This window comes from Solanum stenotomum, chromosome 9 (assembly GCF_019186545.1).
Source record: "Solanum stenotomum isolate F172 chromosome 9, ASM1918654v1, whole genome shotgun sequence".
Classification (NCBI taxonomy): domain Eukaryota; kingdom Viridiplantae; phylum Streptophyta; class Magnoliopsida; order Solanales; family Solanaceae; genus Solanum; species Solanum stenotomum.
This window is the reverse complement of record NC_064290.1, coordinates 2,729,409-2,750,108: the sequence shown is the minus strand read 5'-3', so window position 1 is coordinate 2,750,108 and position 20,700 is coordinate 2,729,409. Positions and strand designations below refer to the sequence as shown.

Sequence of the window (20,700 nt, the reverse complement as noted above, 5' to 3'; positions counted from 1 at the left end):
TATCTGGGGTTTCTCAACGAGTTTTAACAGCCTATCTAAAGGGGGTTTTCTTGGGTAATCATTAGAAACATACATGGAATTTGACATCCTAGAAGAAAATCTTTAGTATGTTTTGTCGAAGAGATTCTGATAAGAGAAATCAGTTATAAGTCTTTAATTTAGCAATCTTGTCAGTATACACGAAATTCTGAGCGGGATGTGCTTTTCCGTCATGTTATATTTATTATATTGTTGAGTGTAGTTACGGACCTGTTGCTTCTGCCGTAGGTAGATATGTGTTTCTTCATGTTGTATTATTTGTATTGCTGCTGTAAGCTCAAACCTGTTACCTCTAGTGTAATTCAGCCATTACCTGCAGTTTTATGGGTCCAATAGTGAAAGATGCAGCTCATTGTATCAAATGGAGTTAATTTTGAGTCCATTCATTAAATTATTCTAAGATGGCTGATGCATTAATTGTTTCACTTGNCTTTTGCTCCCTTGGTGACTCGAACTCACAACCTTCGGGTTGAAAGTGAGGGGTGCTTACTGCTTACCATCCGAACAACTCCCTCTCGTCTATCAAATGGAGTTAATTTTGAGTCCATTCATTAAATTATTCTAAGATGGCTGATGCATTAATTGTTTCACTTGAAGGCTCAGGTGCACGTATTTCCTTGCATCTTAGCTGGTATATTGTTTTATCAGGAGGTTCAATAGGAAATGATGTCTAACTATCAAATACAGACAACATGAAAATATGATGCCCATCAATCAATTAATGGAATATTTTATTATAGTGTTTTATATCATATCTTTTATGATATTTGCTTCTATGTCTTATCTACCTGAACATCTCTCCATTAAAGAAGGAAAGAATCTCTTGGAAGAAATGAGAGTGTTAAAGACATGATTATTGATTTAAATAAAAGTGTACTATCTCTAACAATATAACTTTTAGATGAGGTAGTCATACAATATAGTATGTTATTGGAGCATGTAGAAAAGTAGAGGTCTTGACTTTGAGTTTCATTATCACTTTTTATCGAAAGTGATTTCCATGTGCACTCTCTAATAGTTTAAATTTTTGGATGAGATGTTCACACAATTTAACAAAAATATATTGCCATATAAAAAGTAATGAAATAGAACAAACTGGACATATCAGCTGATGAGTCCTGTTATCTGCATTGCCTGAATCAAGATTGATAAGACCAATGTTTTCCTAGCTGTATTTGTAATTGTGCTTTCCTTCTACTTTCCAAATAGTTGTATGGATGGAACAATTTTGTTTTAGTTATGTCAACTCACTGATATTATCCATGACAGGGAAGCTGCTAAGTGTATGGTGCAGCATTGATGTTTGGCATGAACTTCTTCATAAGCATGTCATGTTTTCTGTATTGAATGGTGTTCATACTTTACGAGATGCCTTCTTTTATTTTCAGATCAATTGCTCAGCGCTGAATAATAATCACACTTGCAGATTGTCATCAACACCCTCATGAGAAATTGAAGCTGCTGTAAAGTTTGTTGAAGAAGCTCAATTAGCCTTGACACATCTGTTGCATTTCAACTAATAAGGAGGTAGGACAATGGGTGTGTGTTTCTCTTTCTGTTCTTGATAACTGAGGTTAGTTTGTTTTATAAACAAAAGTAGAGTACTTTATTTTTATTTGGAAAGATACCTTCTTTACCTTAAAGGAGAAAATAAAAAGAATAATCTGAAATTGGGAACAGTCATTCACACTTGTTATACAACAAGAAATGTTTTACTGATAACTGATTAAACAATGAAGGTTGGTATCCTCTTGATTTTGTAAGATTCAAAAGCAAACAGAAAAAACATTAATTTTGATAACGACAAGCAGAAAAACATTAATCCTTAATCCTAAAGTAAACACACTGAATATCATAAAGAACTAGAAATAACAAGATATTGATGATAATTGTGAAAATGACTTTTCAAGCTCTGGGCTTGAGCTGACCCTCGTTGGCTAACTTGAACAACTGTGCCTGAGATGCTGCAGCCTCGTCTGAACTGAGTGCTGTAGCAAAATTGTTCTTGACTTGTGTGGTGCTGTAACTGAACCTCTTGCTAACCATGGAGTTCAGCAAAGAAGCTGTGCCTTCCCTGTAGAGTTGCCCAAGTCCATCGGTATGTTGGTTTGAAAGTGCTTGCAACAAGTTCATGTTTGTGCCGAGCCCTGGAGCACTAGCCACGCCAAATGCACCACCAACAGTTCCCCACCAACCAAACAAACCCCATATCAGTCCCGGGTGAGTCCTCCAGTAACTGCAATCATATCATGAAGTGTTACAAGACGCTGCATATTGAAGTTAAGAATGCAAACTAATAGCCTTTTAGACTAAGCTCTTCTGGGAAGCCAAAAGTGGTTATTTTAGAAAGTTGACGTGTTTAGCCAAGCTTTTAGGAAAAAATAAGTGCTTTTGAGTAGTACCAAACACTGTTTTTCAGAAGCTAAAAAAATAGTTTTTTCCCCAAAAACACTTTTGAACATTGGCCAAGCACACACTACTGCTCTAATATTGCAAAAGTACTTCTCAAATTGATTTTCCAAACGCAAACTACTACTCTGCAAAAGTACTTTTTAAAATAAGAAGATTTAGAAAGCTTGACCAAACAGGTTATAAAGTTGACGATGTTAGTAAAATTACTTGTACTTACAGAAAAAAGAAAAAAAAAGATGTAAACTTACTTGCATGTAAAAGGAGGTAATGGTGTTGGGGTAGCAGGAGTGCTTGGAGTGCCAGGGTCAATGATAGGAGTAGTTGGTGGGGTTACAATAGTGGGTGTGGAGGGGGTACTAGGTGTAGGTGTAGGTGTACTTGGAGGGTGGGGATAGTAGCCACCTGAAGGAGAAGCTGGGGTAGGGTCATGATGCTGCCCTCCTTTTGGAGGGTTACCACAGTTCGCTGGTGGTTTGCTTCCATGAGTTGGAGTTGCATGATAAGGTGGTGTGCTTGAGCCTGTTATCCACAAAATGAATTGTAAGAGTGAAGACGGTAAAATTTGAGACACTTTACCAAATAGTCTAGGACTAAATGCTTCCACCTAAAGGCGAGAACTCCAAAACTAGTAACTAGCAAAATAAAGGGCGCTTTGTACTGAACAACCCCATTATGAAACCAATCTAACAAATAATGTTGGGGGTGAATGCTGCCTCCAACAATTTAAAAAAAACCACAGGAACACCAATGTAAGGTGGCAAGGTCTTTGATACTTTACGATTTTATAATTTATAGTGCCTTCATATATTAGAAAATACAATGCTTATTAAATTGTTAAGGTAATCTATAAAAATGGCCACTAAGTTTTTTTTTTTTAAGTGCAAATAGCAAAATGTATATATATGGAGGGTAAGGAGACCTGTTGGTGGACTTCCCGTATGTGGATCAGGAGTGTAGTAGTTCTTCTGTTCTTCAAAAGAAGCAAACGACACGACGGGAATGACCAAATTCTGCAAGAGCAGTGCAGCAAATGCGGCCCACAGAATTCGAGAACTCTGGTTGCTTCTCTGTTTCGCCATGATGGTTTGCTTCTCAAGGAGACTGACAGAGATAAAAGAGAACGAATGAAGGGAGAGATGGAGAACTCAGTGATGGGAAGTGATACAAGTGAGTAGCAGTATATAAAGAGTGATGAGATACAGAAATTAATATAAACAGGTAAAGATGTTTGTGGTTAGTTGTGTATGTTGCAGGAGCATTTAAAGTCACTTCAATTCATGTTACAAAATGTTGAGAAAGACCATCTCACTAAACTTAACAAAATATTTAAAAATATGTTCCATGGCCCTAGTTATTGAATTCTGTATAAACACTTTCGGGCAGAAAAGTTCGTTTATCTTAGATTGCCTGGATTATTGCACTAATTAATTGTGCTATATCTGCTTAATTGTAAATTATAGCGTGCACAATGCAAAAAAAATCATCTTCTTGGAGAGGGCAGGATCATTCTGTTTCTTGAGTATGTATCTCTAAATTTTGCAGGTTGGAATGTTGTAGAGACGGACTCAGGTTTAACTTTTTTTCCAACTATATGAGAGAGGTTAGTTGGTTAAACAGTCACTTGAAAATGGTGAGACGAGGTCAGGATGTCTACATTACTATTTTCTTCTCTGTTAAACTTTGTTCAATTAATTCATTGGGTAAACGGAACAGACGAAGACAGAAGCGGACCTAGCTTATAAGTTATGAGTTCACGTAAATCTTTTGTCAATACCATGTATATGTATTAACAAATCAACTACTTTAAATATTTATAAATATTTGACTGTAAAAGCAGTTATTATTATCTATATTAACTTGAGGTACTCATTGTAGGAACCAATAAACTTCAAATCCTAGATATGTATTGGACGAAGAAGCCCTTGAAGGGAGACCAGACTAACAAGAGGAATTGATCACCAGAGAATGTTTGGTTCTTAAGAGGTCAGTGTCAGTTCATGGCTGCTGCATCTTATTTCCTAGGTTTTTTTATTTGCTCCCTACTGTGAAAAGTGAGGTAAAAGATTTCATTTCATTTATATTCACATTAAACCAAGAAACTAAGCAAACATTTGTGCTCTTTCTAAAGACTCTTTTTAGACATCTAAAGAATTTCACATATGATATTTGATTGGGACTATAACAATAATAGTAATAACAATAATAATCCTACTTTCATTGGGTAAAAAATGCTCTACTTTTATTTGTGAGTTAAATTTATCTCTCGTTAATCGTTATACTGTCGGGCCAACGAGGTGTTAATTAGGTGGGTTGGGTTGGGTTGGGTTAAAAGAGGGGTCCAGGTTATTTAAGGGAAATCGGGTAATTTTAGTCGACTTGGGGAATCTGTCTAATTGAGGAGCATATTTGTTAAGTTTAGTAACGGCAGAGGTAAATTGACCCTTTTCATAGGTTTCCCATCCGGTGTCCGGAGCCCACATTGGAGCTCCGACTAAATCCGGACCGCGCATTGCAGGGCCCATTCGGGGGTGACACTCCCAATAGGATTTTCTCTATACTCAGGGCTCGAACCCGAAACTTCTGGTTAAGGGTGAAGCACTCCCACCAGTGCACCACAATATAATGAGGGACAAACTTAACTAACAAATGAATTAGATGGATATTTTTTACCCTTTTCCCTCAATTTAATACTGTAGAAACAGCAGCAAGGTCCAGCTGAATCCAGGTAGGGACCTTTTCTTGAATTATGCCAGTTTATTACACTCAACTAGACCATACTAACTATGATTTGATTGTTAACATAAGATTATGTCCAATGATAGAGATAGATTACAAAAAGATACTTGAAAAAAACAATGACTAAATAAGATTAGAGGTGCCATAAATATGAAACTTAATGACCTATTAAACAAAATATATGAAACCTTAATGGTCCTAACGGACAAGTAGGTGATGGCAGGACATTGAATTGCAGCAATAAATGAGACAGCAAAAGCATTGTCCCTCCTTTGAGGATTGGTAGGTTGTGTATGTCTGTTCTCTGTGTTGAAGCCACTTTGACTATATTTTTTGGATAATAGGGGTGACCGATCTAGTTTACGCGTACCTTAATTAGTCTTTCGAGTACTTGTTATATCTTACTAACATAGATATTCAATAATTCTGTCTACCAAGGTTTTGAGTTTTGACATATGAGAGGAAATCACTTAGCTTTTTGTTTCTGGTGGGATTTGAACTCTAATCTCTCGCGATTTTCACCCATTTCATCGACTGTTGAGTGATACCATTGGATGCACCTTTGAATACTAATTTATGTAGTGGGTATCTATCTGTACTCATCAATGTCCTCTAGGAGTAAATGTAGAGAGAGATGAGACCAAACATTAAAATAAGAAGAACCATTTTCATTGGCATGAGCTGTCATTTTGAAAAATAACCAAATGAGGTAGGTTTTCTCATCTATGATACATATTTACACTCTTCAGCTTTTGTGGCCTTGTGGTTGCTTAACTGATCTTCTACATTTATGTCATTTGATTATCTTTTCCATTTGGACAACTTACAATTTCAAACTCTTTGGTGGTAAAAAAAAAGGAGAGGCTACAATGTCTTTGAACTAAGGGTCCCTCGGAAATAGTATCGTTTGCCTACACTTTATTCCCCTCAGACTCCATTTGTGGGATTACACTGGATTTGTCGTTATTGAGTAAATGTAATGTTTGGTGTGAGATAGTGAAGTCCACAAATGCATAAGGTTCATAGGGGTGCACTATAAGTCTATAATGCTACTACTATAGGGTAACTAAGTCAGAAGAAGAGTAAATGGGCTATATATAATCTTCAGTACCAACTAGCTAGTGTAGTAGATGGAGTTTATTCTCAAAATTAAAACAACAACAATAATTTTGAAGTAAGATTTTAAGTATCAAATTACTTCTCAACTAAATTAAAGTATTGATAAGTGGATCATTGGTCCATACGATATTAGCTCTTCATCTTGATGTTTTAGAATATCATTACGTAAATTATTGTCTCTGGTGCTCAGCCTTAACCACCTGGTACACTATGCACTTAGCCACATACTCAGCGACATCCCTCTTCATACCTTTCCACCAATAGTGTGCACAACTCTCATCTTTTTGAAGATGCTTGGAATTTTATATACACGATCTATCGAGGGCATCAGATGTCTAATTTTTTGGTCAGAATATCAACAGTAATATTCTCGGATCGAAATTAGGGAAAGGTCAATTCAATATCCTTTTGGTAGATAAAGTAACCACTTTTAAGAGTTTCTTCGCGGTCTACTACTCGAGCAATTATTTATTTATTTGGTATAGAAAGGATAGTAGTATATTGTAAACTAGAAATATATCATAACAAATGGACCAATAGATCATGCATATATAATTAATATATTTAGAAATATCATTACATGTGATTCCTGATAGATTAGTCATCTTCGTGATGATCAGTATTAGTAGTTAGAAATAATATTGGGAATTAGATACTAATCATTTCTTGCTAATTAATTGCTGGTGGTTGTAAATTAGTATACTTTATATATATTCTGTTTCCCTGTACAAACACAGTATCTTCAGAATCAAAGAAATTTTAAAAGGATACACTAAAGTTTTGTTCTTGATACACTTGACCAGTAAAAGATTTTGTTTTTTAGACCATTTAATTTTGGATTTGTCAGCACCGGGCTTGCCTAGTGCAGGTTATTTTTCCTGTGTAGTTTGTCACCTACCCGCATAAAAGCGGGGGTTTTACTTTGTACGCACCAAAAAATAATGGCTGCAGATATCCCTTTTCATAAAAAGTAATGCACTATATGCTCCTTCCGTTTTGTTTTTCTTTTATTTGATTCAGTATATTAGAAATAGATATTTTTTTGTTCATTTTAAAAATATCCAACAGTTAATTAACTTTTTTTAAAAAAATATATCCTTATGAGTAACCATTTGGCAAACCTATTGTTGTACTAGTAGTTAAATTAAAAAGTTTCAAAGGATAGTTAATAAGGATAATATATCAATAAAATAAGGGAGAAGGGTCAAAAATACCCCTCAACTTTGGTTTATAGTTTGACTTTACCCTCACCGTTAAAATGAAGTTAATTTTACCCATCCCGTTACTAATTTCATCAAAATTACCCCTCATTTGACAGAATCCCCAAAATTGACCCAAATTATCCGAATTTTTTTAAAAAAAAAATTATTCCCTATTTTTAACCCAATGCCCCGACCTGCCCCGACCCCTCTAGCTAACGATTTTGTACAAAACTGTCTCAACTCTAAAATTTGGTCTCGTAGTTTCATTTGTTGTATGAGTTTATTTACGAGGAATTTGGTTGGCTTATCAGAGTCCATAAGAATTATTTGGTACATTTTGATTGATCTTCTGGAAAAATAACTCTTAATTCTCTGCTAATGTATATATATTTGTATTGATTGTTGATGATATGGTGAATATATGTTAAAAGAGAGGACTCATTAATATCTTAATTTCAAACCCGATTGTGTTTTGGTATGAATGGAGTGTACTCTTTTCTGCAGTGCTTCTGTAACTCAAGTAGTAAATCTGGTAAATACTTGTTGTTAAGTTCTGATCCATATTGGTCTTTCTGTGGTAACTCTGTAATTCAAGTAGTGAATTTTGTAAATATTTTTGTTTATTTGGATTCAAGTTAATTAATTTATCTAGTTGATGAAAAGAGCCAATGTGCTTTTCTGAATTGTCTTATTTAATTCCTGAACTGCTCAATTTGTAGGGGACAACTATTTGAGTTAACAAAATTGATTTCTCACTGGAGCTAGCAGGCACACAGAAAGCAAAGTTCACATAGATGCTACAACATATTTCAGCTCTAACTAATACTCCATGGTGGCTATCTCAAAATGATTCTACTTCAATGTTCTTTTTGATTAAATTTAAATTTTACAAAAGATGCTAGTGAACCGGGTTATCCTCTAGAGGGGTCGGGGCAGGTCGGGGAATTGGGTTAAAAATAGGGAATAGGGTTTTTTCAAAAAATTCGGGTCAATTTTGGGGATTCCGTCAAATGAGGGGTAATTTTGGTGAAATTAATAACGGGAGGGGTAAAATTAACTTTATTTTAACGGCGAGGGTAAAGTCAAACTATAAATCAAAGTTGAAGGGTATTTTTGACCCTTTTCCCCCTTTTCCCATAAAATAAACACTTAAATAAAATTTGTGTATTGAGATTACAAAATATAAACTAGACAAATAAAAGAAAATGAGAGTAATAAATTTAATCACCCAGTGCAATAGCTTACAAATCACTTAGGATACATAAACGAATATATTAAGTAAACTCGGTATGACGAATTCAATTGAAAAAGAGAGAATTCCTTATCCAATATTACATATCTTGACTCATCTTTAAAGAAAATATGGTAGAGGTTTAACATATCTATTTAGGTTCTTACAACATATTTTGGTTTTTTAAATTGTGGTTGCAGCATATTCTGTACTAAACAGAGTTAGCAGAATAAATTAAAAACCACGCCTTGTAGGTGCAGTAAGATTCAAGTTTAAAATGACCGCCCAAAACGAATCTGTTGGCCAAATAATTAATACCGCCTACTTTAAGAACGTGGCGGAATAGATGAGATTCCTCCTTAATCATTCGAGTATAAATTTTGAGAATTAAATTTAGGCTACGTTTTCGATAAGCTATAGATATGTTATGTTCTGTTTAACATTCTTTTATCAATATTTTCTTTGATCTACCTGTATTTCTCGCCTTCTTACACCTCCTCATTAGAGCACCTACATTTCATCTTCACATGTCTGAACTATTTCAGTCTCGTTCCTTCAACTTGTACATGAGAACCACTTTTAGTTTATACCAAATATCATTTATGCACTTGCTCCTTGTTCAAAAATAAAAAGGGTATTATCTTTATTATAATTGTTAATCATAGTGCGAACCTGATCCGCAAATCAATTCATTATTCAACTATTTACCTTTCCTATAAGGTGCGGTATGACGTATATATTTCCAAACTTACATCGTATAGGGTTTCATTCGGGGGAAAATGCTTTCTGTTAAGGATTTCTTTATCATGTTTGATATTTGTATTAGAGAAAATTAATTCACTAAGGATTTTTTTTTTCATATCAAGAATTCGAATGCGAAATTTTATTTACACCACATTCTTTGGTGATTATTTTTATTTTTTTCAACACGATGAAAGTGAAGATGCTTCTGCAAGTTTCACGTCAACTAGAAGCTATTAATTAAACCATATTTAATTAAAATATTAGACACACCAGATATCTAGGGATACTAAGGTTATTAAATATTTCAAAAACCAATTAACAAATATTAATAGAATCGTGGTGGCCGGTAGGTTTTTCTTTTCTTTTTCTTTCCATATAAATCTTCCAGATATATTATGATGGATTGTTGATGATTCAAAGGTTTTCAATTTCTAGGGTGAAGAACTTAGCATTTGGACGGCCAACCTCACATGCATTACCTACGATAATTAAATCTGAAGAAAAAGGATGATTATATATAGATCTAACGTCTATATACTAATAATAGTGTAATTTTGACACTATATATTATATCACTTTAAGAATAACTATCAAAAAATCGTTCGTGATGTAGTAATTTGAAAAAAAAAATAAGAAAAACAACATATTATGATAAGTTAATATATATTGTCAGTGTATATAAATTAAACTAAATCAATGACGAATATTGTTAATGGAGTGATTAATTAGCTAGGTTTTGCATAATTGGTTGACTTTTCAATCGACCAAATACCTTTTGACTTTTTAAAGTGTTTCATTTTATTCTAAAACAAGTAATCTTTCCCATGCAAATGAGTACTATAAATTTAGCATATAGTTCTTAAAAGCTAATTATTCGCAAACCCAAAATTAGCTTTGTTTTAGTTTCCCTTTCATTATTAATGGCTATAGATATGAACTTTCCTCTTTCTAATTTCACCTTGTTAGTATCATCAATCTTTTTCATAATTTTCTTTTCCCTTTTATTGAAACAATATTACAAAAATGTCCACAAAAATCATATTACCAAAAAAAAACTTCCACCAGGAGAAATGGGGCTACCATGGCTAGGTGAAACCATAGAATTTTACAAATCTCACAAAAAGAACAAATTATTCGAAGAATTCGTCGAACCGCGTATAGAAAAATATGGGAAAACATTCAAAACAAGACTTATGGGTGAACCAACAGTAGTTGTATGTGGAGCAAAAGCCAATATGTTCTTCATGTCTAATGAATTCAAATTGGTAATAAGTTCTTGGCCTACTTCATCAGTTGAACTTATGGGAAAAAATTCAATTATGGAGAAAAAAGGTGATATACATCGATTCCTACGTGGCATAATTTCATCTAGTCTTACATCTACTAGTCTAGATACAATGGTGCCCAAAATTTGTAACACAATTCAATCACATTTGTACATAAATTGTACTAGTCAAGGTCAAGTAGACCGGACGATTAAGCTTTATCATCTTACTAAATCTTTGACATTTAAAATAGTATTCGAGTGTTTTTTAGGGATCATGGTGAAACCAGGATTACTTGAAATGTTTGAAGGAGTCTTGGAAGGGGCTTTTTCGCCACCTTTTAAGTTTCCAGGGTCAAAATTTTCGAGGGCTATAAGTGCAAGGATGAAAGTACAAAAATTTCTTGTTGAGGTTATTAGGGAGAAGAGAAATGAGATTGAATTTGGGCGGGCTCAAAATGAAGAAGGGAAATTAGATGAGTCATTGCTTTCGCGATTAGTGAAAGCAATGATTCGTGGTGAAGTTAGTGAAGATGAAGTTGTTGATAATGTAGTTTTGTTAGTGTTTGCTGCACATGATACAACTTCTTTTGCTATTGCTATGACATTTAGGATGTTAGCTCAACATCCGACTTGCTATTCTCTCCTCCTTCAAGGTACGTGTACAGAAACTAGTTATTATTTCCATAATTATATCGAAATTTTCTAATTTGAAAATTTGGACTTGTGACAGAACATGCTAATATAATGAGCAACAAAGGACCAGATGAGGGACTATCTTTGGAAGACACAAAAAAAATGAAATATACATGGCAAGTTGCTAGGGAAAGTATGAGGCTTTTTCCTCCTATATTTGGTTCATTTAGAAAAGCAATTGCTGACATTGAATTTGATGGATTCACTATTCCAAAAGGTTGGAAGGTAAGAATATTCAATAAAGTTACTATTGTTACGGCTCACGACTCACGATAACAAGAACAACAATTACTATGCCTCAACCCCAAAAAGACGGGATATATCAGACTCAGTACGAAAAAGGATGTTAATTTTTGTTGTTTTATGCAGGTATTGTGGACAACATATGGTACACATAATAGTGCAGAGTATTTTAAAGAGCCTCAAAATTTTGATCCAAGTAGATTTGAAGAGCCTGTTCAACCATATGCATTTATACCATTTGGAGGAGGTCCAAGATTGTGTGCTGGGTACCAATTGGCAAAGTTAAATATTCTTATATTTGTTCATTATGTTGTGACAAAATATAACTGGTCTTTGGTAGATCATGATGAACCAATTGTCATGGATCCCCTTCCTTTCCCTTCCAAAGGGATGCCCATTAAAATTTCTTCCAAATTTTAATGAAATATATAACTTTTGCAACTTTGTTGTCACTTTAGTCTTGGCTCTCTTGGATGTTACGCAGTACTTATCACGTGCATCGAGTGTTTATACCAATTGCACATAAGATTTCACCATTAGTTTTCTAATCCATCAAGTTGGTAGAGTTTAGAACAATTTGGACAATCTGACAAGAGAATGTCATTATCATTAGCCCAGAGTCATAGAACACAATTCTATATGGCTAATAGCTTGCAACAATTAGAAATAAAGTGACAGTAACGTTTAAATCAACCAAAATATTACTACTAGAATGAACTCGTTGACAAACAATGATTGTGTCATCATCTCTTCGATTAGCTATTCAGATTGGCATAATACATAGATAGACAATTTAACTTGGCCGCAACTATCAAGCAAACACTCCAATTTTACAAAATGATCATCTAGACACCTCCAATATTATGTGTCATGTAAGCATTGCGTGTCCACGAGACATTGTGGGGATGAGTTGAAGTGTTCAGTTGTCAATTGAGGCCAGGTTGAGGTGTCTAGATGTGCACTCTCAAAGTTGGAGTGCTTACTTGACAACTGTGGCCAAGTTTGAATGTATATTTATGTATTATGCCTTTCAGATTCAAGCGCAAACATCCTAAGTTCAAGAAGGAAAGTTCTTCTATAATTCAGTCAAACAAATGACGAAATGATTGATATAGCATTGTTATTAGATTCCAGACACAAGAAGCAAACCCATGGAAATATTCCTGTATAATTATTTGTGTCTGTAACAAAAATTGTTGTTCATGGTGGGGCTGTTTTCTTTTTCCTTGGGAGGATGGGGAGGAGATGACTTTTTCTCACTTCTTCATCTAAAGAAAAAAAAAACTAAAGTGGATCGTCTTTTACACACTGCTGGCAATCAGGAAGAAGTGTGTGAGTGGTTGGCTTCATCCCCTGCCTAGACCATCTGTTCACAAGGGCCACCTCAAGTACCCTGACCTGCAGATATTTTGTTCTTACAATCAAAACATTCCAATGAAAATAGGTAAATTGCAAGATAAATTGAAAGGAGGGAAGCTCCAAAACAAGTTACTTAAATATCCAAATATATCTTATATTAAACTTCACAGATATTTACTTTTTGGCTGAATACAAAGACAAACACCATAAACTAGTCCGAATTTTCATTTAACTACCTAAACTAAGCTCGTGACGTGTTGACCAACTAATTTATGTTCAAAATGTATCTATTAGATATAGAGCAATTTTCACATATAGCAAACACAAAATTCATATTTGTATGTTATAACAAAATTTGTATAATTGCGCTCCATAGCAAACATGCTATGACTAGGCTATTTCGCTATACATATATACAAAAGAAGTAATTGTATAATTCACTGGCTCCTCTTCAGATTTGTATAATTTCGCTGGCAGGCCATTTGTATAAATTGTTGTCAGTCTCTCATTTGTATAAATCGTTGAGAGTCTCTCAATTTAATTTTATGTGTTTATATATCTATATAAAATTTGAATTTGTATACAATTGAATCGAAATAAAACATTTGTATATCAAATATCGTTCTCTCTCTCGCTTTATACAAACATAAATTATACATTGTATTTTTGTATAATTTGTGTTTGTATAAAGCGAGAAAGAGAGAAAGGCAAAAGAGAACTGAACAAGGAAATATTTGTATTGTATAATTATAAGTGTATAGGACGAAAATATATGTATTTGCATGTGTATATAAAATTTTCTCTCGTTTTATACAAACAGAAACACAATTTATACATCTGTATGTATAAAGCGAGAGAGGCGAGCGACAGAGAGAGTGAGCAAGGGAGGGAGAGTAGAGTTTGAGGGAGAAAGGTGACTGACAAACAGTTTGCTACAGGGCACAATTAAATCAAAGTGTAGCTATACCATTTAATTTGAATTAATAGTTTGCCATTATGTACAATTTTCCCTCAGATATACGCAACCGAAACAGCAAAGGATATGGGATGTGGGTCATGCGGCTGACTTGGCAAAGAAGCTGATGAAAGAAAGACATGTGGCACTTAAAATCCAAGCAAATAGCTCTTGAGCCAGAGAAAAAGGTTTATTATTTTCAACTCCCTGCCATTCCTTCTTCTCCCCCAGAAAAACAACTATTTCGACCATTGAAACCAAACTAAGACTCAAAGCTAATAAAACAACACTCAACATTCATCTTCCTCCCCCCTTTTCCATCGATCTTTTCTCCATTCTCGCTGTAGAAGGCCAACCTTCAACGAAAAGAGGAACTTCCTGGAAAGTCAAACTCCGGAAAGACCTAGTGGTTACCAATGAATTCTTTCCTAAAGAGTTTAGAGAGAGGTATTGATGAGGTGTTGTGTCCGTCACTACAGTTCTCATGGTAATTGCTACATAGCTTGGATTGTCTTTCACTTTGCACTCTCTTTCAACTTTTGCTGCATTTTGGTGCACTAACTTGAGATCAAAGCTAATCAAAGTTTGAAGTCAATTGAGGTGTTTTTTCCGTTGTAATACTCTTCCATGTATAAAAAAAATTCTGGTTTGTGGTAGCTGATTTGACTTCATCGTTCCTGGGTGTTGCAATGGAAACAACGGATAATATTTATCTAAAGAAGTAGATCACCTGCATGAGTGTTTTTGGTTTTTGTCATGGAAGAGGGTTGTGGTCGTTCATTGGTGGAGTTTAGAGGAAAATGTAAAGAGATGGGTCTTGTTTCATTGAGAGAGAAGAGAGATGAGAATCCATTAAATGAGGAAGAGAAGTTACATGTCAGCTCATTTCAACATATTCACGCGCTCAATACATGAGATACCCATGCTATGTGCCACCTCAGCAGCATGCGTCTAATAGGCACAATTTAAGTCTCAATACTACTTCACTTGGCCATCTACAGATAGTTTGCCCATACTTGGTATACATAGTTGGAAGAGAATGCCAATATATCAGTTTATCTTCATCAAAGGTCAACATTTCTATGAATATAGGTTAGGCGTCAATAGGTCATAGGTTTAGTTTAGATAGCTAAATGAAAAAGTCGGACAAGTTTAAGAGCCTGTTTGGATTGGCTTGACCAACTTTTTAGTCATTTTTAGCTTTTGGGAGTGTTTGATAAAGGTAAAAAGAGCTTAAAATAAGTTTAAAATAACCTAAAAAAAGTTAAAAACCAAAAGTAAACCTCCCCTACTTTTTATTTTTTGACTTAAAAGTTATTTAAGTTTGGCTTTTTATTTTGACTTAGAAGCTACTTTTTTTAAGTCAATCCAAACAGGCTCTAAGTGTGTCTGTATTCAGCCAAACTTTGTTACTGTCAGTCAGCACCCTACACTCTCAACATCGCCTAACAAAACACATGGTATACAAAGAAAGTGTCACGATGCCATTTTAGCCATTTACTTCTTTCAGCATCCATAAAAGATCAATCATGATGAGAGACAACTTGTAAATTGAAGAAGTGATTACTTATCTCTGCACTAAAATTTTGGGTAGAGTAACCCATCAAAAAAAAGGAAAACCTCATACTGAATTGTTACATGCAGCAGTAACCCCCGTGATTTTGGAAGTGAAAATGACAAAATCATGCAGGTGAAGGACCTAATTCTCATGAGCAGCTTTCGAAATATAGTGGATGAGGCATCCTATATACCAACTCCCATTGGCAGCTGTATATGACAGCAAGATGCCCAAAGCAGTTAAAGCATCACAAAGGTTATCTTTACTTGATAACAGTACATGTTTATTGAGATAAAAGTAACAAAAATATCGGTTAGTTTGTCAAGTAAGGGAGAATAAGATGTCGACTCTACAGTCACCACCAAAGATTTATCTCGATGGGCAATGCCAGCAAAACAACAGCTGATGGCAAACAATTAAGCTGAGAGCAGCCAGAGAGTCTGATGACTGACCGGGAAAGAGGAGCCCATGTCAAGAAGCCCGATATCAGCAGATCAGTGTTCAGCTTATACACAACCCCCACTACAACTAGTATCACAACAATAACATGCAAGTTTCACTTCAAATATGGATTTATGCAGTTAAAAGATAAAAAGATCTGTGCAAACATTCAGGTTGGATAAAAAAGTTAAAATTGATAGGTCAAGAGGTTAACACTATTGGAAATTTAGTTCAACATAGGTGGATTAGTCGAGGCATGTGCAAGCTAACCTAGATACCACCGTTACTAGAAATGTGATTAGCATAGCTTAGGTAAGTCCTGATTTAATTAATATGTACCAATCTTCAAAGAAATCAGACTTAAGGAAATCTAACCTGCTGTACAATTAATGGCTCCTCTGCACAACTTAATGGCTCTGTCAAAATAGTAAGAAAACCATTTCTGTTACCATAAACTATGTCTGTAAATGGCCTATCACCCACCTGTGAAGGACACAACAAGGACGGTCGACTTAGATAGGAAGGAGAACTTGCAAAAACAATTGAAAGAACCAAAATGTACCATAATAAGTCTTGACGATTCACAACCAAATTGCTTTTCAATTTCTTCAGCTGTTCCAGCTGGCTTCTTCACCCCTAAAATATACAGATAAAGAAAGTAGCAATTACAAATAGCATTAACTCATACTTAAAAAAGGACAGCCCAGCACATTAAGTTCCTGCTATGTGCAGGATTCAGGGAAGAGCCGGATCACAATGGTCTATTGTACACAGTCTTACCCTGCATTAGAGACTGTTTCCACAACTCAAACTCATGACCTCTTGGTCTCAAGACAACAACTTTACTGCAAGACGCAAGTAATGCAAGTAATATTCATATAAATTTCTCAATTGTTTGATTTAGCATTGTTTATTCTTGTTACACAACACACAATAGATTACCGCAGATTTGAAATAGAAAATTCAACTTACCATGCTTAATAACTTTAATTCCAATTGCACGTTCGAGAATTCTCGCTTTTCTACCATCAGGGTCATATTCATCTAATCCTACAAATTCACAAATAAAAAAATACTGAGACAAATATTCTTCAAACCTAAAAAGGAAATCAAACCAATCACGAAAACCCGAATTACCTGCTGAGTTGCTATACACTGCAATATTGTTACCAAACAGAGATTTGCACTGATCAATAGAAGAAGCTAAAGGAGACCACAAGCTCAAAGAATAAGGAACAGTAATGGTATTATCCTTATCAAACACCACACCTTCAAACCCTCTTTTCTTTAGCTCAGCCCAATCAATATACCTTATATCCGGCACACTAACATGTGGGATCGCCAAATGCTTGTCTTTAGAGAAAACCCCTAATGAAGAAACAATCCCCTCCACATTAATCCTCTGACCCAATGCAGCTTTCAAGTCTGTCCACCACATGTTTGTTCTAATGCCTGAATGATCTGGAAGCTCAAATTCCGGCTCTTCCTCCTCCTCCTCGTTACACTGGGTTCTCTCTTCTTGTTCTTGAATAGAAGAATAAAATTCTTCCCAATTTATTATGCGGTCCTTCTGTCGATCTGGGTCGATACTGTAGCTGTTGTTTTGGGGTTTTTCTTGGTCTTTGCTGCAACTATGTGTAGAACTTAGAGTGAAACAACAACACTTTGATGTTCTGAGAGAAAGTTTCAAACTTTTCTTGTTCTTGTTGTTGCTGTTGAGATTAATAGAGTGAAAATGGCTAAGAATTGGGTAAGTATGGAGTGGAGTAATTGAGGTAGACTGCATAATCAGAGCTTAAATCTGGTATGGCTATGGGTTTATATATAATAATAATTGTATTCATCGATTACAGCAAAGTGTAAGTTCATGTTTACTGCTGGAAATCTCCATTCTCTTTTATGGTTTAGAAGATTAACCATACAAGAAATAGGACAAAATCAATGATGTTTCACCAAATCATGTTTTTGGGCTATTTGAGGATAGCCGGCCCACCTCATAGTCCATAGATCCAACTCATTTCGGTTATTTAGGGTCGGTTGATGAACTCATATTGAAAGGCGAAATAATGTCACTCGATTATGAAAAATTTTATTTTATAAGTTACACAACAAATATTAATTGTATAAGGGTTTTTTTTAGGTAAACTAATAGAATTTCCACTAGTTTAGGACTTATTTACATAGATACATTTTAGTTTGTAATATTACAAATCTTACTAGATTTTAGTGCATCCAAATACGTGAGATACATGGGTTAAATTAGATATAATTTGTTCTAAATACATTGTATACGAGTGGATTCGCATGTATCTTGATACAAAACAAATCTCACTCACCTCCCTCCCATCTTGCTCGCAAACTCTCCTATGTATCTAGTATATCAGATACATGTGAATCACATCAAATACATACATATACCCGTATTTAGTGTGTATCTAGTGTGATTCGCATGTATCTGGGATACACTACTATCTCGCTCACCTCCCTCCATCTCACTCGTCTCTCTCTAGTTTAATGTATCTTGTAGCAAGAATACGTGTATCTAGGTGTATCTTCCTCAATATATGATATGAAACTATTAATTAGTTGTAACATACATAATATTCTAAAAATATAGGTAATAATTGTATATATGAAGTTTATGTAGTTTCTCCTTTTTCTTTTTTTTATTTTGCAAAATAGTGGACCCAAAAGTATAAAGATGGACTCGTGAAAATTTATGTATTTATTATATGTATAGGAGAGCTAGCTTAGCCCATACAATAATAGGACATGTTGATTTAATTTTGTTCAAAAACTTTGAGTTAGATTGGTCTATTTTTTGTCTGAAGCTTCGTTTTTCGTTTTTTGCTATGTTTATAAGACCATCATGGAGTCATCCATAAAATTTTATTAGTTTAGCTTGTTCCGTTAATTAAGATTGGCTTATTATCTTTGCTTCTTCAAAATTATTTTCTTGTGAGACGACTCACTTTCTTCTTCTGTTATTCGAGGTTTGCCTTTAATATTAGCTAAGTTTATAACTTATTAGAATTTACAAACCATTACAAGTCTTTAATGTATTCTCCTTTGGTATATGTTTTATCATATCACTAAATGGAAACTGAAACTGAATTAAAAAGAATTTCAGGCCATATTGGATTACATGAGTTATAGATAAGACTAATTAATGATACTGACGAAAATAATTTGGATCACATCCCTACATATTTAGATACTACATATTGATTGTAATTTCACAAGTGAGATCTAAAAGTGATGTTATGTACGCAAACTTTACACATACCTTGTGAAAGTACATAGGTTGTTTCCGATAGAGTATAAACCCTTAGTCAAGTAAAGCATACCAAAATCAGCAGGAGAGGAAATACTAGTGAAGAAACCATACAGAAAAAAATTGCAACCACAAATATTAGGATAAGTGAAGCAAAGAAAACAACACATAATAATAAAATCGAAGATTATGATATTAAAATCGAAGAATATGATAGTAAGAGAGTTACTAATAATAATACTAACAAGGAGGGAGCAACTTTTGCTAGGCATGACATGCCTCTTTTATTATCGGATAGTTTACTTTACTTGATAACTTAGCAAGTATTTCAGATGTTTGTAATGCTTCAAGCCACCAGTCTTGTATGGATGCATATTACATATTTATGAATAAATAAACTCCTTTTCAAAAAAAAAAAAAGTCATGTGGTTTCCCTTATTTTGTCATCAACCTACTTGGACCTTATTCTATTTTCCCATTTTGAGCTAGCTAGCAGAATACATGTTTGCAAATTATATATTTTGTGTAGATATTAAATTATTTAAAATTTGTAATCTAAAACATGACGAATAAAATGAATTAAAGGATGAGTATTACTTATTATTTTTTAAAATTAATTTAAAAGAAAAGTGTATCAGTTTATGTGTGTGTATTGATAACTCTAAGCACTTAAATGTCAAAAGAAGAACGGTGAAATATATATCGAGTTATAGTGAACGTTGATACTGATTATTTAATTTGAATCAATAAGTCAAACTTCATAATATTAATTTTATGATGGCCAATGATTTTTTATTTTTTTTAAAATATGTCTAAATGAATTCACATGTAATTTTCTTGATTGGAAAAATTAATTATCATTATGGAGGAAAAAAGTCAATTACTAATTGTTTATTAATGATAATAATGTTTGGTACACATGACTTGAATTAATGAAGTTTCCATGTTGGAGGCAATGAAATGAACATGTAGCAATCAAGAATGAAAAACACTTGCTAACCCATTAATTAATTATCACAATTTTAAATACTTATTGAGTTATGCACTATTAATTAATTATGCTTCAAAACTATATATCTTTAATATTAATTAACTATTTAATTAGTTTTAAAAATATGATGTTTTGGTATAGGTAGGAACTGTATGGTCATCTCATGGCAGCATGTTTAAGGATGTTTCCATATGTTCTTCCTAATTAATCAAGTTGATAATTTATTTAACAAAAATAATTAGATTGCATATTTTTTCTGTTTATCCTTCAACCCATTTATATCCATCAGGTGTAAATAAAGTTCTTTTATTAATTTAATTAGGTTAATAAAATTCAGTTTCAGTTATTTGTATTCATGGTGTAAAATATATTTATATAAGACTAGAGATAAATCTTTTTATAGATATTAAGTTTTATTTAGATAAAAAAAGCATTA

At 33.9% G+C, this 20,700-nt stretch overlaps 4 protein-coding genes across 4 annotated transcripts in view; 1 reads left to right on the top strand and 3 right to left on the bottom strand.

The window, feature by feature from the left end:
* LOC125875815 (probable galacturonosyltransferase 15) overlaps positions 1-20,700 on the bottom strand; it is a 222,935-nt gene that overhangs the window by 17,580 nt on the left and 184,655 nt on the right. The window lies entirely within an intron of this gene.
* Positions 1,700-3,645, bottom strand: LOC125875829 (protodermal factor 1). Its single transcript, XM_049556874.1, has 3 exons — positions 3,371-3,645; positions 2,700-2,970; positions 1,700-2,275 (listed from the first exon to the last, which is right to left on the bottom strand). The coding sequence occupies exons 1-3, from the start codon at positions 3,528-3,530 to the stop codon at positions 1,945-1,947; spliced, it is 762 nt and encodes a 253-aa protein (XP_049412831.1). The 5' UTR covers positions 3,531-3,645; the 3' UTR covers positions 1,700-1,944.
* Positions 10,382-12,106, top strand: LOC125875818 (taxadiene 5-alpha hydroxylase). The gene is made up of 3 exons (XM_049556859.1): positions 10,382-11,403; positions 11,481-11,668; positions 11,813-12,106. Exons 1-3 carry the CDS (start codon positions 10,404-10,406, stop codon positions 12,104-12,106), a joined length of 1,482 nt encoding a protein of 493 aa, XP_049412816.1. The 5' UTR covers positions 10,382-10,403.
* LOC125875821 (phosphatidylglycerophosphate phosphatase 1, chloroplastic/mitochondrial) lies at positions 12,782-17,942 on the bottom strand. Its single transcript, XM_049556863.1, has 5 exons — positions 17,137-17,942; positions 16,972-17,049; positions 16,562-16,635; positions 16,375-16,482; positions 12,782-13,084 (listed from the first exon to the last, which is right to left on the bottom strand). Exons 1-5 carry the CDS (start codon positions 17,783-17,785, stop codon positions 12,971-12,973), a joined length of 1,023 nt encoding a protein of 340 aa, XP_049412820.1. The 5' UTR covers positions 17,786-17,942; the 3' UTR covers positions 12,782-12,970.